At 37.4% G+C, this 18,219-nt stretch overlaps 3 protein-coding genes across 6 annotated transcripts; 1 reads left to right on the top strand and 2 right to left on the bottom strand.

The window, feature by feature from the left end:
* Positions 1–6,687: 6,687 nt before the first annotated feature.
* Positions 6,688–8,113, top strand: LOC116181202 (myb/SANT-like DNA-binding domain-containing protein 3; the record flags this gene model as incomplete). 3 transcript variants are annotated; one of them, XM_031501498.1, is given in 5 exon segments in its annotated part: positions 6,688–7,037; positions 7,130–7,383; positions 7,441–7,548; positions 7,610–7,742; positions 7,790–8,113. In XM_031501498.1, coding segments are annotated over 4 exon segments (753 nt in total). In that variant the 3' UTR covers positions 8,077–8,113.
* LOC116181201 (putative nuclease HARBI1) lies at positions 7,735–10,080 on the bottom strand. 2 transcript variants are annotated; one of them, XR_004147213.1, is made up of 2 exons: positions 7,981–10,080; positions 7,735–7,936 (listed from the first exon to the last, which is right to left on the bottom strand). XR_004147213.1 is itself a non-coding variant. In XM_031501496.1 (2 exons), exon 2 carries the CDS (start codon positions 9,614–9,616, stop codon positions 8,564–8,566), a length of 1,053 nt encoding a protein of 350 aa, XP_031357356.1. In that variant the 5' UTR covers positions 9,617–9,624; positions 9,682–9,715; the 3' UTR covers positions 7,735–8,563. The 2 variants fall into 2 exon arrangements, 1 of the variants encoding a protein (XP_031357356.1); XM_031501496.1 differs by having other exon boundaries at positions 7,735–9,624; positions 9,682–9,715.
* A 2,925-nt stretch (positions 10,081–13,005) lies between these two features.
* LOC116180810 (UDP-glucuronosyltransferase 2C1-like) lies at positions 13,006–14,831 on the bottom strand. Its single transcript, XM_031500940.1, has 4 exons — positions 13,999–14,831; positions 13,731–13,953; positions 13,463–13,682; positions 13,006–13,415 (listed from the first exon to the last, which is right to left on the bottom strand). Exons 1-4 carry the CDS (start codon positions 14,806–14,808, stop codon positions 13,130–13,132), a joined length of 1,539 nt encoding a protein of 512 aa, XP_031356800.1. The 5' UTR covers positions 14,809–14,831; the 3' UTR covers positions 13,006–13,129.
* Between the last annotated feature and the right edge of the window lie 3,388 nt (positions 14,832–18,219).

The following is an 18,219-nucleotide window of genomic DNA, read 5'->3' on the forward strand; positions in this document are numbered from 1 at the left end:
TTTATTTATTTATTTATTTATTTAACCAGAAACCATACAGAATAAAAATTCCAATTACATGGCACTGGGGCTCTGAACAAATATTAGGACTAGGGTCTAATTTTATTTATTATTGAATTTAGGGGATCGTGAAAAAAGTCGATATCATTAACTGAGGATAACTTATTTAAAGCGATCAAGATCTTAATAAGTGGGGAAGTTGTGTTGTTAACTACAAAAATAGTATTATTTTGCCTTAGCTTAACAAATGGTACCTTAAGCTTAATTTCTTGAAGTAATTCGGAAGAGTATAACAAGTTGTGTAAAATTTTGAAGACAAAAATTGTGGAAGCAATGTACCGTCGGGTTTCTAACCTCGTTATATCTAAGCCGAAAGTACTATTTAAGTAATTAAGCTGGGTACCGTAAGAGATCAAATGTGGATAATTTTGGGTTGACATAAAAAAACATTACTCGGATGAACTTTTTCTGCACTTTTTCGATCATGTCTGAGTATTTGAGAGTTTGAGGAGACCAGATACATGCAGCATACTCAAGCTTGGATCTAATAAACGCATTATATAAGGTTATCATTGTCTGTATATTCGTGAAATTGAGTGTATTTCTGATAACGAAACCAAGAAGTTTGTAACACTCATTTGTTAGGTATTCAATGTGCAAGTTAAAGTTAAGGTTGGTATTGAAAAACACGCCCAGGTCCTTAACGGAGGTGACTCGTAGTAAGACCTTTCCATTCATCTTATAGTCAAAAAGTAAGGAATTTTTCGATCTAGTAAAAGTAAGGACTTTACACTTATTGATATTTAGTTTTAGTTTATTTTTGATACACCACTTAATTACTGAGTTAATGTCCTCTTGAATATTTAAACAGTCACTTGGGGATTGGACTTTATTAAAAAGTTTTAGGTCGTCCGCAAATAGTAGTGCTTTCGAGTTTTTTTATCACTCGCGGTAAATCATTTATGTATAAGAGAAACAGAAAAGGACCAAGAAGTGTTCCCTGGGGAACGCCTGATGAGGGATAAAATTCGGCTGAATACACACCATTGAATTTCACTCTTGTTTTACGGAGAGATAAATATGATTTTAAGAATTTGACGGTCGGATTACTTACGCAATTTAAAACAAGTTTACGGAGCAAGACTTGATGGGATACTGTATCAAATGCCTTCGCAAAGTCTGTATAAACACAGTCCACCTGGGCTCTCTCATCCAAGGCTCCTGCTGAGAAATGCGTAAACTGCATTAAATTTGTAATCGTTGATCTGTTCCGCGTGAAACCGTGCTGTTGATCTGCAATTATACTGTTGAGATGGGAATAAAGTCTAGTATAGATCACTCTTTCGAAAATTTTCGCTATTGCTGGTATAATTGCAATTGGGCGATAATTCTCAACTAATTTTCGGCTTCCACTTTTGTGAATTGGTGTTATTCTGGTGCATTTCCAAGCTTCAGGGAATGTACATGTTTGCAAAGCAAAATTAAATAGATGTTGTAAGGGGGTTACCAATAAAGATGCACATCCTTTCACGATGTAGGGTGGGATTCCATCTTCGCCTATAGCCGGCCTCGGTTTCAATTTTTTAATTGCTTCCAGTATCTCGGATTCATGTAACTGAGTCAAGTGCAATTTGGATAGCACCAGGTCCGATTCCACGTCATCTTCCGGGTCATCGTTCCTCTCCATAGTGTAGACTGACTCGAAGAAGGATGCAAAGGCGTCCGCAATGCTTCTGGCGTTCGTTAACGAGGTGTCTTTGTACTCAAAAACTCCAGGTAGTTGACTATTCTTCCTCAACGACTTGATGTAGTTCCAGAATTTATTGGAATTCTTCCGCAGATCCATTTTAATTTGATTAATGTACCTCTTATGAGCAATGTGGATCATTCTTTTGAGTTCTTTTCTGGCTTCAATGAAGTCTTCCGATGGGCCCTGTAACCGAAACTTATTTTTCTGTTTGATTTTCTTAATAATGTCAATATTAAACCAGCTAGGATAGGTACTTATTGGCACTCCTAATTGTAACTTTGGGGACACATTCATCGAAAATGTTCATTACCGTTTGATTAAAGCTAGTTACTGCATCATCTACCGATTTGAAATTCTTCAGGATAAGAGACTCCTTCCAATTGATATCGCGAAAAAGGACGTACATTTTAACAAAATCTGCTTTTTTGAAATTGAAGTTGGTTAATTTGGTAATTCGCTTAGCTGGTCTATGGACTTTGTAGATACGTTGGGACTTGAGACTTTAATTTGTTTCGAGACGTTGGCGTTGCCCCCTCTGGCATACTTTAAATTAGAAAATTGGAAAATTGAGTTTTCTGAGGTGCGTCTTGTACCTCTAAGTATAGGAAAAAAGAGAAAGCAGTCAAGTCAAGTCAGCAGTGAAGGAATAAAGTAGGTAGGCAAAAATATGTTGCTGCCAGCGTCCTAGAAAGCATTTCTCTTCATGCACCTAAATCTGACGCCGGAACTAATCCGCATTTCGCTATAACTTCACAAAGATTCACAAAAGCTGCAAGTTAAAATTGTAACGCGACCTGCAAGAAACCGTACAAAAAAAAACCTTTAAAAAGACAGAATATCTCATATAAGCATTGGATTTTTCTTAATTTTTTACAATAGAACCCACGCGAACGTTCGGGGTGTAGACGATTCGACGCTCCACCCCTTACAACCCTCGAGTTCGCGTAGGAATAAAGAATTATTGCCGGATACGAAGGACCGCCACCAGAGGGCTAGATTTTGCAAGTCAATGCTCGTGTCAAAAGTGAATGGCGGATTCGATTGTTGATTGTTGAAAAATTATTTAGTTCGTCTCTAATTTTTATTCTGGGGGTAAATTTCATGTTTATGTTAAACAGATGGGTAAGTTTGATGTTAGACAAACGAGCTTCATTAGAACTGTTTTTGCTGTTTATATCATTTTCTCGACTAAATTTATACACGAGAAATTGGGGACGTTTTTTTTCCGAATTTAAGAAAATAATGCAGGTACTGACTTTTATGGCACAAGCTTCTTTGGGTAAACTTCAGTTAAATCTGCAACACTATTTGCATGAGCATTCTCTTATTGAGAGTCCCCCGCATAGGTACAGTTTTGGCTTGCAAATTTTCCAACTGGAAAAAGTGAAAAGAAGCTACAAGAGAATTTATACATATCTCCTTGTAGATGGCAATTTTTCTTTCACTAATTTGGAACTTGCAACCGAACAGGACTCTTAATTGTTTTTGCATTAAACGCGAAACGAAGTTTCCTATTAATCAATGAGATTTTCTAATCCTTTGAGCGAATTTAGCTTTAGGTACATTGCTCAACAATCTTATATGAATAAATTTAAACCTGAACCAGAAGGACACGATCGCTGATTTTTGTATTAATTATTGTCGTAACTCGTACGCCACCCATTTCGAATATTCCCGTTTTTCCAATTCGTTAGCTACTTCAAATTCTTCCACATTTTCCCAGATTCCTCTGTTTTTCAGTTTACGTGCCAGGGCCGGATTTACCATGGGGCCACGTGGGCCCGGGCCCATTGCGGCAAATTTTTAGGAGCCGCAAAAAAACAAATTTGGGTAATAATTGTACAGTACTATCGTGGAAAAATAATTGAAGTTGGAATGTTACGCACACCCTTACCTTTGTATTAATATTGTGAAAAATTTGGGGCTTCTCCCGCAAATTTTTGTTGTTGAAAACGCTTAATTAAGGTGCTCTCTAACCCATTTTTATCAATTTCATGATCGTACCTGGGGGGCTTGATAACATCACGTAACCGTTAGATTCTCTGAATTTTCTGAAACACGATTCAGTGGTTACATCTTTGTATATTGGATTTCATTGTTTAAACTGTAAAATAATTTAAACTTAGAATACGCTATTCAATATAAATGTAATGGTACTGACGCAACTGAAGGTCACGGCCTTTTTTGAGGTTGCTCAAGTTTCTCGACGGAATCAAGTAGTCTGTGAAAAGTTGAGTTGATATTCATACTGTCAAAATTTTCTCCTTCACCCTTAAATTTGCAAAAAAACCCTTAAATCATGCACAGATGACTTTTTTTGTCGATTTTGAGTTAAATAGGGCGCGGACACGTTCGTGGGGGGTCTTAAAATTTTCTAAAATTTCCATCCACATGTGTTGGAAGGCTTTTGTTGCCACGAAAAGGCTTATTATCCTTAATTTCCTTAAAATAAGAATTGCCCGCCATTTTAAAAAACTAAACGTCAAACTGATGGACGAGTCCATTTCAAGATAAACAAAGGGGTGTCATAGGCCGGGACTTTATTTTGACAAAAATTAATACAAATATGAAAAATGTAACGCCAGTAGTTGTCGAAATTGTCTTTTTAAAGCATTAACTTGAGCTTGGCGGTTGGTAAAAATTCTCGAGGATGCTTTTTACCGCCAAGTATATAGCAACATACGACCTAAGTATATTGTCGTGGTTTAACGCCAATTCTTTCGGTAATACGTAGAGTTGCGCTTCATATATGCATAAAGTATACCTAAAACAAAACATCCCTTTTTTGCACACCAATGCCGAGCGAGCCGAAGGCGTGTTCGACATAGCTCGGATCCTCCCTTAGATTCGCCTCTCTACAATCACGGTGCCAAACGACGTTTACCAACGGCCAAATACACACTACACTTTTTTTGCACACCAATGCCGAGCGAGCCGAAGGCGTGTTCGACATAGCTCGGATCCTCCCTTAGATTCGCCTCTCTACAATCACGGTGCCAAACGACGTTTACCAACGGCCAAATACACACTACACTTTTTTTGTACACCAATGCCGAGCGAGCCGAAGGCGAGTTCGGCACAGCTCGGGCTCTCCCTTAAACTCCCCTCTCTACGTCCACGGTGGGAAACGACGTTTACCAACGGCCAAACACGCATTTACACTTTTACGCACACCAATGCCGAGCGAGCCGAAGGCGAGTTCGGCATAGCTCGGGCCCTCCCTTAGACTCCCCTCTCTACGTCTAAGGTGGCAAACGACGTTTACAAACGGCCAAACACACACTACACTTTTTCAATCATACATCCAACGTAATAAAAAACGACGATCTCCACCCGAAATAGGTTTAAGATATTTTTTAGCGTAACACAATGAAGTTGAGGTAACGCTTATGTGCTCGATTTTCCGTTGTGTGTCTGTTTGTCTGTTCCGCCGAGATCTCGATCTCTGGGCAACCAAGAGACTTTGACTTTTCAAATCAACCGACCACCCGAATTTCGTGGTTGATTAACGACTCCGGTTACAAAATGCGAAGTGCATACTATTTGGCTCGCTCGGCATAGCTCGGACTCGCCCTTCTCACAACGAAAATGACTCGCATTTTTTGTACACCAATAGCTAGAGCTCTCCTGTAGACCCGCCCCTCTACGCCCACGGCGGCAAACGGCGGTTACCAACGATCAAACACACACTACACTTTTTCAATCATACATCCAACCTAATAAAAAACGGCGATTTTTGCGAAAATGTAGAACTATTTAAAATAGTGATTCACTACCATTATATTCCACCCGAAATACTTGCTTGAAATTAGTCTTTTATTCTTTTGGAAAACCACTTCTGAATTCATAATTAATATCAAAAATGTTTTTACTATTAATTAAATTAATCTGAGCAAATTAGGAGAAAGAAAATCGTATTAACACTTTTCTGTAAAAGTGTAAAGAGTAAAAGATAATTTTGGTTGGGGGTCAAAATGATTGTAATTGATTGGGGGGGGGGGGGCATAGGCACAAAATATGTAGATCCGGCTCTGGCTACGTCTCACACAATCCAAGTCGCAACTTGTTGGCAATTTGTTGAGCTAGCCGTGGATACATTTTGTAGGAAAAATCTAGTATTAACGTAGATAGTCAAAATTAAATTGAGCGTTCAGCGCCAGGCCTACTTTCTTCGTGGTATTTGTAAATCATTTACCTATACACGAATCTTAGCCTTCAAGGAGACAATGGGTTTTTTAATTCTTTATAGGGAGCATTACATTTACTTATACATTAAACAGCTCATCCCGTAATATCTGGAACGTTCGAAACGGCCTGTATAATCTGACAGTAGATCTCGATACCGCGAAGGAAAACATTTTGGTTGAGGTACTCATTGTGATCGTGTAGCAAAATTGGAGTGTTATTCATTGGCGAAAATCCCAAGGCCGGAATTCCAACCTGTCTCAAATAGCGACTGTCTGTACCGCCCGTAAAGATTTCCGTCTTCACTTTGAGACCCCTGCAATGCAACAAGTTAAAAAAGTAATCGTAAACGATTTACAAAAAGCGCATGTAGGTACACTTGCATTCATTTCCCATTTGTAAGATGCAGTTTCTGTTAAAATCGTAAAAATCCCGCCACAAATATGAAAGATAGCGTTGCACATGTGCAATCCATTTTTGATGTGCTACTTCATTTTCTGTTTATAAGAAGAATTTCATTTCAATGCTTTTCTAAATAAGAAAGTTGGAACTGCGCATGCGCAAACCTAAATTTTGAAACTAACGTTAGATTTTCTTTTGTTCCAGATGCCTATGTATGAAATTTCATTTAAATACTTTTATAAATAAAAACGTTTGCAATTCGGTTTATAAATGGTCGAGAAGCGAAAAGGGCACTGTCAATTTTGAATCGATTCGACTCAACTTTTGGCATTGCGTATTATATGACTAAGGGCCGAATGCACAAACAATAAATAATCAGGCCGTTAGTTAATCGGTATGATTAAATTAAACCTTTGATTAAATTAGATTGGTATGCACAAAACAAAAACACTCCTTGATTAACTAACCAAGGTGATTAAGCATTGATTAAATATTTAGTAAGAATTGGCGCCGGCAACGTTGTACTTTTATGGAAATGTGTGATTTTTTTTACAAAGCCTACTTTAGTGGAACGCTTTTCTTTTTTGTTATCTGTCATCTAATAATCAATTTATATTATTGGGTTAATAATGGAAAAGAAGATACGGGGAAAAAACTTTACCGAAGTGGAAAGAGAACATTTACTCCAAATAATTGAATCGTAAGCAAATTTACATTGTTATTATACTCGTAGTAACTTAGTGATTGTCCTGAATTCGATAAAAGTTCCGGTTGAATTTTGAGTTGTTATAGGTATCATTTTAGCTGCCACAATAATTACAATGATAAAGTTTCTCCGAATACTCATGTTTTTCCAATTTAGTAAGAAACATATACTAGAATCGAGAGTGACGAGCGCCCAGATCCTTCTGCAGAAACAGCAAGCTTGGAAGTGCGTTACAGAAGATTTTAACTCCGAATGTATCAGCAAAAGAACCACCAAGCAATTAAAGCATTTTTATGATAACATAAAGCGGAATGCGAGAAAAGCGGAGGCATCGAGTAATGTAAGTAATATACGTCGTTTGTGTTTATAAACATAGCTATTATCGGTACGATTCTAGAAAGAAAGGTACCGAGAGCAATTAAAAAAAGCTTTCGATGGAGAAATGTCACAAGACGATATAGAAAAGCTTCCAGAAGAAGCTTTATATGCCGCAAAATGTGAAAAGGTAATTTAATCATGAAAGGATTCCGTCATTTTTAATTGTCTGTTTTATTCTTATTTCCAAGGAAGGAAGAAAGAAAACTGGAGGAGGAAGCTGCGAAAGCACCACCAACGACTCAATGAGTCTGGTGCTATCGATAATGGGTGATACGGTAAAGCCTTTACCAAATCCATTTGATAGTGCCAGCTCTTATCACGGTACAAATCAAAGTTTGCATTTACTTAATAAAAACATTGTTTTAAAGATGACGAGGCAATATTGCTATTAGAACCTTCTCCCCCAGCAATCATCCCTGAAGTGGTGGACCAAAGTATACCATCCTGTTCCTTTTCTTCCATAGCTGATCGCCAACCTGCGCCAAAAGGTGGAATAATTGCTGCAAAACGGCGACCTAAAACTAAGATGTCCATTCAACAAATTAAAAAAAATTACTACCTTCAAAAGTTGAAGAATGCTAGGCTGGAATACAGCACTCTCCTAATGGAGAAAAATTTTAAAAAACGCATTTTCATGAATCAATTAAGTAAATGAACATATTTTCTATTCAAATAAAATGGTGTTGATAATATTGACTGTATTTTTATACATTGGTTGGTCATGGTCATGCTAATCCCCGTAAATATAATAACTCTGATCTGTCTGATGGCATCGTCGTTACTAAAAATGTACTTAGGTACCTACTCATAGTTAAATAAAGTCTTTGAAGAAACACACTTGCTGAGAATGCAGGGTCGAAACACTTTAAGAATTACAAAAGAAAAGGTGCATAGTTAAACGAAAGAATTGAAATATTCATAAACAAAACCACATAATAAAATGTTATTTTTCTGCAAGCTCTTTTGGGATTGCCTCCTATTAATGTCAGTACCTATATACCTGACGAAGTCGAAAATCAGCAAAAAAGTATTTCGCTGAAGTTTAAGATGACTTCGCAGTTAGGTGCTGGATTCAGCTGTTTAACTTCTGTGTTCCTTTTTTAAGGAAGTAAATGAACAAATAAACGGACAGAACAAATTTATTAACTGAAAGTAGTATTAACTAGAGCAGTTCTAATGGATGTATTTTCATTCCGGTAACCTTCTGCGATCGGTATGTCTTCAGCTCTGCCTTGATCTTCAAAAAATTCGTTTAAATGGTCATTTGAATCAATGGCAATATTGTGTAAGACCGCGCATGCAACTATTATCATCAAACATACGTGAACAGTATTTCTCAAGCCTAAAAAGAGACAAGGAAACCTTCTTTTTAACACACCGAATGTTCTTTCGATCGTATTCCTTGTTGCCACATGTGACCTGTTGTATCGTTCTTCTGCGGGCGTTCGGGGATTCAAGAAAGGGGTTAAGAGATATTTCTTACAAGCATATCCAGAGTCCCCCAATAAATAAGTTCCTGCTCCGTATTGGTCAGCTTCAAATTCCGGGATTAATGGACTATCATTGAAAATAGTACTGTCATGAACAGATCCTGGCCATCTACTTATTATGTGCCTGATTTTTAATGTGGCATCACATATGGCTTGCACATTAATAGAAAAGAAGCCTTTTCTATTTCTATATAGCTCAGCATTATTTCCACCAGGAGACTGTATCTTGATGTGTGTGCAATCTATAGCTCCAATCACTTTAGGAAACCCTCTGATTCTGTAAAAGCCTCTACAGACTTGTAAAATGTCGTCTTGGTTCTTGGGCATGTTTATAAAATTTGGCCTTTGACGAGCAAGATGTCTGGTGACTCTATTTATCACACGACAGGCAGTACTCTGATTTACGTTGATATGATCTCCAATAACTCTTTGATATGTTCCAGTTGCATAGAACCGAAGAGTTATTAGAAGCTGGGTTAGGCCATCAATACTTTTGTTCCTCTTGGTTTTCGGTTCTATTAAATGTCCAAACATATGAAGCAAATTTTGTACTATTGGCTTCGAAAACCTGTACCTCATTTTGAAATCGATATCATCGTATATTTGAAAAGGATTGTTTCTATCCCTTATAAATCTTATTCTCCTGGCGGGGGCTTCCTCTTCATCGGAGGACGAAGAAAAAGAGGAGAGTGAAATGTCCAACATGAAAATGGCTAAATAAACAGTAAGGAATTATGTTATTTATAAGTAAAAAGTAATTTTTCACTTACATATTATTTCCAAATTTATTTATGAAAAAGTAAGTACCTATTAAAAAATGAACTGAACACAAACTGAGAACTTTAACACTAATTAACAATAAGGAACATCTCGAATAACTATTAGAATAGGTCAAATTATTCTATAAAAATACGTTCCACAAGATCAAATTGAACATTATCAACGAACTGTCAGTTTAATCAGTCAATGAGCACCGGTTAAATTTTGCCGTGATTAAAGCCGACTTGACGGCGTCGTTAATGCTAATTCTTTTTTGTGCATAGGAATTTTAGCTTAATCGATGTTTAACAGTTCCGTTAAATTAACTAATTTAATCAAAGCAAATGTCATTTTTTAATCGAAACAAATGAGTTAACAGCGCCGTTAAGCTTTGATTAACTTTTGTGCATTCGGCCCTNTTATTCTTACTATGGGCATCCCTGTCTTGGTCTTTTACATGTCCAAGACGCTCCTTCCCTTCTATTCTTACCCGTAATCTAGTCTTTCCATATAATTCCTTGATTTTTCCCTTTAACGTCTTGTCTTTTCATGAAAAACGCGATCACCTTTATGCCTTTTTTTTCTAATTCTTCTTCCACCAATCTGTGTAGTATAATAGCTATACGAGTACAGTAGACCGTTCCCTTCCCTTCTCTGAATCCCATTTGTGTTTTCCCTACCATCTTCTTCTCTCCTTTCCTTCTATTCTTACCCTCATTCTTGTCTCTCTATAACAGTTCTTTGATTTTGTCCATCATCTTCACTTCTTTCCTTTCCACTCCGTCAAACGCTGTCTTTAAGACCATGAAAAACGCGAACACGTTTCCGCCCTTTTTTTCCCAATTCATTTTCTACCAATCTGTGTAATGCAGTCTATCGCCCCCCCCCCCTCCTCTTTTCTCAAGTCCATTTGCGTTTCCTCCAACCTCCTTTCGTCCATTTCTCTTTCTAGTCTTTCGTTCAGTATCATTACATAGATTCTATACGTCGTCGTAGCCATCCCCTTTTGAATATTAGCTTATTTACCTCTTCCTTCCATTCTTCACGGAAACCCCCTCATTTCCAAACCTTGTATACTCGCCTTATAATACATTCATTAACCCTATATGTGGTGAAAATCCAAGCCTCATCACCCAATTGCTGTTCCATCTCCTCTTGTTATCTCTCTTCTTCAATTTTATTTCTTCCTACCTCATCCATAACATCATCTCCTGCTCTCCTTGTAGTACCGGGTGACCCAATAAGACTGTTCCTCGGCCCTATCTCGAGAACCGGTCGTCGTATGACTTAGGGGTAAAAAATTTTTGGGTAAATCGATCATGAAGAATCGCTGTAAAATATTTTCAAGTTCTAAAAATGACCAACAGAGGGCGTAACTGCCATCTTAAATTTTAAAATTGCATTTTCTTTAAATTTCGCATTTTTTTTTCACATTTTTAAAGAGGAGCAGTTTATCTATCATTTTCGTAAAAACAAGAACTCAGTTATTTCAAAAACAAAGATGGCGTGCGGCGTTCAATTGTTTTTGCAATAACCTTCCTTAACTTCTTAACGGTTTGACCGATTTTAACAAATTGTGTATGGTTGAAAAGAGAATCCCTTGGGCAATGAGAATCAACCAAAATATAGTTAATTTAGTCGAATCCTTTCTCGCCAGAGGGACAGTTTTGACACTATGACCCAAAATCTTAAAAAAATCAAAAAAATCAAATGGAATGATATGACTTTTTCCTTATGAAAAAGTAGCCAAATAACATCCAAAGAGGTCAGTGAAAACCGTTTTTCAAATTCCTAACCTCAAATATTGGGAAAATGAGATTAATTAATTAATTAATAAAAATGCTTAAATTGTATCTTAAATTTACTTTTTACATATTTCCGGTACCTATTTGTCGATGGCGCGAAAGAAAATCACCCCACACTTTTAGGTAAGCCTTGGAAAATTAAACAAATGAAATACGATGCATTATAAAATAATAACAGCCGTAATTTGTAAATTATTCTGCTGTGTTTACATTCAGAAAGTGCAGTTTTTTGAATTTGTAATCTTTTTTAATATGCCGATTTCTAACCAAAAAGCATAATTTAATATGCTGGCGCTATATTTTGAGTATTTTCAACATGCGACCCGCATCTTCTATTTGCGTTATCCGAATCGACCACGAACCATCGCCGCCAGCATATTAAATGCTTCTGGGTTAGAAATCGGCATTTTAGAAAAGTGTGCAAATTCAAAAAACTGCACTTTCTGAATGTAAACACAGCAGAATAATTTACAAATTATGGCTGTTATTATTTTATAATGCGTCGTGTTTCATTTGTTTAATTTTCCAAGACCTACCTAAAAGTGTGGCGTCCTTTTCCAAACAATCTTTCGCGTCATCGACAAATACCGGAAATACGTCAAAATATAAGATACAATTTAATCATTTTAATTAATTAATTAATCTCATTTTCCTCTGTTTATAACCTTTCAAAGACCTCTGTTTTTATTTCCCTGATTTGCTCTTTGTATTCATTCTATACTTATTACTATCTTTTGTTCTTTACATTTCCTGTTCTCTCAACTCTTTCTCTTCTATTTCTCCACTTCTTTCGTTCTCTATTATTTTTCTGTATCTGTTTCTCTCTTTGCCCTACATCTCTTACTTGTTTCCATGTTATAGCTTTTTTTAATACTCTCCTATATGTTATTCCACTCCTCCTCTAACTATCCACCCTCCTATTTCTTTTTTTCTTCCTCTAGTTTCATTCCACGCACAACTCCGTATTGTCTGCTGTCCATAGCAGTATCTCCCTTCTTTTTTGTCTCTTTCCCTTTTTTGATCTTCTTATCTTCATAAAGCGGGAAAAGAAAAAGAAAATGATATTATACACCCTTCGGAGTTTCCCTCCCCCACCCACCCCTACAGCACTGATTGGCATGGAAAAAACCATTTGCGCTTGGGCAAGTCACCTTTAGCCCTAGCAGATGGCTGAGACTGATCGGCCGAGCTCAAGATCTCCAAATTGCCAAGAGTAAAAAGAAAGAACCAAAGAAAGGAAGACAAGAAAGACAAAGAGAGACAAAGAGAGGCAAAGAGAGGCAAAAGAGAGGCAAAAGAAAGGCAAAAGAGAGGAAAACGATAGACAAAAGACAGGCAAAGACAGGCAAATAGGGACATGGAGAGACAAGAGAGACAAGACAGACAAGAAAGACAAGAGAGAAAGAAAGAAATGCTGTGTTACAGATGTATGTACAACAAGGAGTTGCGACACAACAACATCACCCCTTCGGTCATTGAGGGCGATATACGACACTCCAAGTCATAGGGTTCGTAGACGCAGCGGTCGTTAGCCATTTATTCATGCATTTCAAAAACAGTGAAGAATTCACTTACAAAATTATTAACACTTTCATATACCGCATTGTGTTAGTAAAACTATAATGGTTCCAAAGGATCCGAAAGGCCACTTCCACTAACCCTTCTTCACTTTAACTCGGAAAAATGCTTTGTTTAAAAATCGCAGACAAATTTTTGAAACGACCACGATTATACACAAAAGTACTGTAATAATAAAAACTAAGACGGCGATGACATCCCAGAAGTAATACTGGTACAAAGGCATATCGAGAGCCGGACTCCTAAAGTGTGTGGCACCCTTGTGACGAATCACATACTCAGTCCACCACACGGCCCGTTCCAAACCGGTCATCGGCTGATCCTCGACCAAATCGGCTAACTCCGTGATGCGATTTCGATACCTAAAACCACGCGAGTCGAATCTATCGAGAATTCAACAAGGCCATACCTTTGGTTATTGATTACTTCCAAAATCGCGGCCCTAAATTGCTCTTTCGACATCGACCTGTAATCCACCGACAACGCGAAACCCATAGAGACCATCTTCTTAACATTAAAGGGTTGGTCGGCGAAGAAAGGCATCCCGACGACGGGAACTCTGGCCGAAATCGTCTCCTCCATGGACTGCGCTCCGCCGTGCGTTATAAAGAGCTTCAAATTGGGATGCCCTGATAACTCAGTTAAAAAATGTGGCGAGTACCGCGCGAACTTCTTACTCAAAACTTCCATCTGAGAAACCCACTTTGAGATCATTACATTATCGGGCTTGCTCGGTAAATCGCTAAGCTCGTACTTCCAGAGTATCTTGTAGGGAATTTCCAGGAAGGTTGCAAGTATGACGTTCATGGTGTCGGCCGGAATATCCTTACCTTTAACGTTTGACCCCAAACTGAAGTAGATAAAACCTTGACGTGCTTCATCCAGGTACCTCTTGACGTTCTGTAAGCCTCCATATGATTATGCTCGCGTGCAGTGGGGACTCACTTGTTCTAAAGGTTTAACCGGGAGTCTAGCCACGTTGCCACCAATTGGAATAATAGACGGAAGTAGAGGTCTCACATAGCTGAAGATCGGATCTGAGTTCACGAACAATAGACTGGCGTTCTGAAAGATTGCTCTAACGGGAGTGTCATCTTCGAAGTATTTTTTTCCAACATTCTCTTGCGATTCAAAATAATGGACACCAAATGTATAGAGCAATTCCAATCCGACCAAGTACACACGCTGGAAGAGGTTGGTGGGTCCGTACAGTTGTGCAAACTGATGTGGATAAAGAATGGGGTGACCTACACCACCAATTGCTTTTTGGATCGTATTGGGAGCGTCTACGGAGAGTATCCCAATGTGTGGGCACTTAAACTTTCTCGCAAAGTAAACTGGAGCAGCGAGAAAGTACTCAACGATTAGAAGGTCGAAGTGTTCAAACGGGTCCTGAATAAGTTTTTGCACCTCTGGACTGCGTAGTTGTGCGTCGACAACGTTAATAAACGCGTCCATCGACGCACGAAGCGATTTTATGGGGTTCTGACTTGAAGTAATAATTTTACCGAGTTCTTCTTCCAGGAACTTGTAGGAGAAACTCAAATCGATTTCGGTTAAATTTGTAAGGAGCGGGTCGTTGATTGGATTTGTTGTGAGCACCGTTACGTGGTGCCCACGTAAGGACAGCTCCTTCCATAAGGGGTGAAAGACTACTTGATGACTGAAGGAGGGTACTGGTATAACTGCCAATATCCGAGCACTACCGCACACGTTAAGCAAGGGGAGAAAAGACACTATGTACAGCACTTTCATTATCAGACTGAAAAACTGCACTATGTCCCTTGAACTTCGATTTCTCCATTCAAGGGTACTGATTACGTATCTATTAATGAGATTACGAACCGACACAGTGGGAGTTGGTCGCTAAGTTTTGAATCGGCTTTACAGCTTTTTAGTGAAATAGAATCCATAAGAGCAATTTGTCTCCAAGTTCAGGTCATATAGTAAAGTCGAACAGCACCAATTGCCAACGAACAGGACGTCCATTTGGACCAGTTTGAGTTTGGGTTCCCTCTCCCGAATCTTCTATTGAAACGAAGTTATTTAAAATTCAAAATAGAAAATAAGCATTTTAAATAACACTTCGAATACACATTTTTCACCACCTCTTCCGCGTGGCTCCATTCCTTTGATAATTCTGCCCAAGTTGGTTTTCCACACCACATCAATGTATTCGTCTTTTCTCGACGCTTACACCACTCCAACCGTCTCCCTTAGTCTCGAGATCAACAGTTAGTGGAACGCCATCTGTAGGAGAATCAAAAAATGTTTGCCATCAAGCTTATTCGTTTGTTTATTTCTCGATTTAATCTTCTTCATCAACTGTCGATACTAACTCTTAATAAAAAATATTGTTTACGCTTTGATTTTAGCACCGTTTTATGGTTTACACAGTTTAAAGAAAGAGATCGTGGCGCCCTCCTATGTTTTCTCAGAATTTTACCGCCCAGCTTATATTTTCAATTTTTGTTTCCTCCTCTAATATAGTCTTTCTATTTAACCCTAATTCAGTTTTTTTGGTTTACCTACTATATCTTTATTTAAAAAATTATTATTTATAGAAAATAGATATGTCTTGGAGTAACAATAGTTAGTTTTACATTTCCACCGTGTATATCGTTTGCGTTAGTTTTATGTAGTTATTTAGTTTTTATTTAGTTTTTCAATATTCTTTTTTCATATATTATTTCTATCTTTTATATCTATTTAAGTTATATATCTCATAGTTGTTTGACTCACTTACGCACTGCTCTCCACGTTTCATTTTTCTTATATGTATTAATGTGTTTTTTTTCTCTTTGTTATAATGAACAACCGTAAATAAATAAATAAATACCTTAAGTAAGGACAAAAAAAAATAAAAAAATATCTACCGAGTTATAATATCTTCTTTGTACTTCTTTCAGTTCCTCCCATTCCTTCTACCCCCACATCTTCCTTGCGTACATGAGCACCCCTCTCACCATTGCATCGAACATGTACGTTGTTGTTCTGAAAACATTCTTGAATCTCCTCTCTCCAATTCCCACCTCCTACCTCATCGCCACCAACCCCTATTCCCTTAATTCTCTTATCTGCGCATTTGCCCCATTGCATATGGTACCTCTTCTATTCTTTCCGCTCTCCATTTCCGTTGTATCTCCCTTTCCCTTTTCTATATTTAGCTACATTCTTTTCGTTGCCCAATACCCCCATCATTTCCTTCATCTGTTCTACCCCTGTTGCCATAATCACCGCGTCCTCCGCGAATGCCAGGTACCATATCTTCTTCATCCCACTACTATCCCTCCACCTTGGCCATGCCCTGTCTTAATATTTTTTCCGTGTCTTAATCCTTTGCATGATCAAAACGCTTCAAACTCCATGCCTTCTAATCTTACCCTCAATCTTGTCTCTCCGTGTGGTTCCTTGATTTAGTCCTTTTTATCAATTTTGCTATCTTCCACCATCTTCCCTACCTTTTCCCTGTCCATTCGGTCAAACGTTGCCTTTAAGTCTATGAAAAACACCTTTCCGCCCTTATTTTCCAATTCCTTTTTCATCAATTTGTGAAATATGTACATGCAGTCGATCGTTGCCCTCCCTTTTCTGATATTTGTTCTTCCTCTATACCTATTTCTCTGTTTTGTACACTCTTTGTCCCACGACTCCGTTCTCCCCTCCTTTTCCGTTAATTGTTTCCATGTTATTGCTTTGAATACTTATATTATTTCACTCCTCTATATTCCCGCCTATTTCTTTTCTATGTTCCTCTAATCTCGCTCTCTCTATACAGGGTGTTTTTTTGGGAGCTTTAGTTAAAAGTTTCTGGGAAAGTAAAATAGGTAGGTTTTTGAAAATTTGTACTTAGGAGTTACTCTGAAGGCCGAATCGATGTAAAATATTTTCAAAATGGCCGCACTTCCGGAAACACCGGAAGTAGATAGTAACTTCGTTATTTTAAATGGCAACCCCTATTTTTTATTGCATTTTTGGATTCTACGTGAAATTTCACTTCTTTTGATACCCATATGTCCATAGGTATCTGTACCATTTATGGTTTTTAAGTTATTTTGTCTTTAAAAAAAAATGGCGGATGCAGATCGTACCTTGGTAATTGATTACTTGAAAACGGTTGTAGTCATGGCAATCTATTTTTATCAGTGAATAGAGAATGCATATGGCTTTCTTTAAGTGCACTTAAAAAAAGTTAAGTTGCGTACGACCGCCTCTATGGATACCTATCCAAATTTATGAAACTTCAAAGACTAAAAACTCAGTTTCTTTAAATGGAATGAGCATATTCTTGCTATTCCATGAGATAGAGAATCGAAATGGGCATATTTTGACAATACATGTTCCTATAGCTATCTTTAACAGTTTCTGACTTATTCCCATTTTATTGAATTGACACTATTTTTTCGGATTTTCTTTTTAGTAGTCGGCCATGATTCTATAACAATTGAATTTTAAACAAATCTAGTGACACTAATCCATCACCCACTGTTATAGGTTAACAAGTTTTTCAAAAATCGAAAAATGACTCGCAGTGGTTTCACCTATTTTGGAATTTAATTGTTATTTATGGTGAAATGGGCAGAATCGCGGCGCGTGCTTTCCGTACATTCATTCGAAAACTGGAACGAAATTGTATGAATTTTGGAAATTTTGTACCCCTAATGCACTACAAACCGTTGAAGCACAAGTGATACAAAGCTCTACAAGAGAATATTTAAGAAAATGAATTGAATTGCAAATGCAAGATTAACAAAATAAATTCAATGCAACATATAAAAAACTTCGTTGAAACATTTTTGATATGGAATTGTTGCTAGAACAGATATCGCATTCTTATAAGTTGTTTAAGAAATTCAGTTGAACGACTCTGTTTAGATTTTTCAAAAATTTTCCGTCCTATATCCTTAATAAATGAGTTATTTATTAATGAATTATTTAGATAAGAACTAGAATCAATGGTATTAAAGAATCTAGTCCTTGATTTGTTCAAAATTCGATTGTTACAAAATCATGGCCAACTACTAAAAAGAAAATGCGAAAAAAATGGCATCAATTCCGAGATCAATTCAATGAAAAGGGAATAAATCAGAAACTGTTAAAGATAGCTATAGGAACATGTAATATCAAAATATGTCAATTTCGATTCTCTATCTCATGCAATATTAA

Source organism: Photinus pyralis, unplaced genomic scaffold (assembly GCF_008802855.1).
Source record: "Photinus pyralis isolate 1611_PpyrPB1 unplaced genomic scaffold, Ppyr1.3 Ppyr1.4_LG9, whole genome shotgun sequence".
Lineage (NCBI taxonomy): Eukaryota > Metazoa > Arthropoda > Insecta > Coleoptera > Lampyridae > Photinus > Photinus pyralis.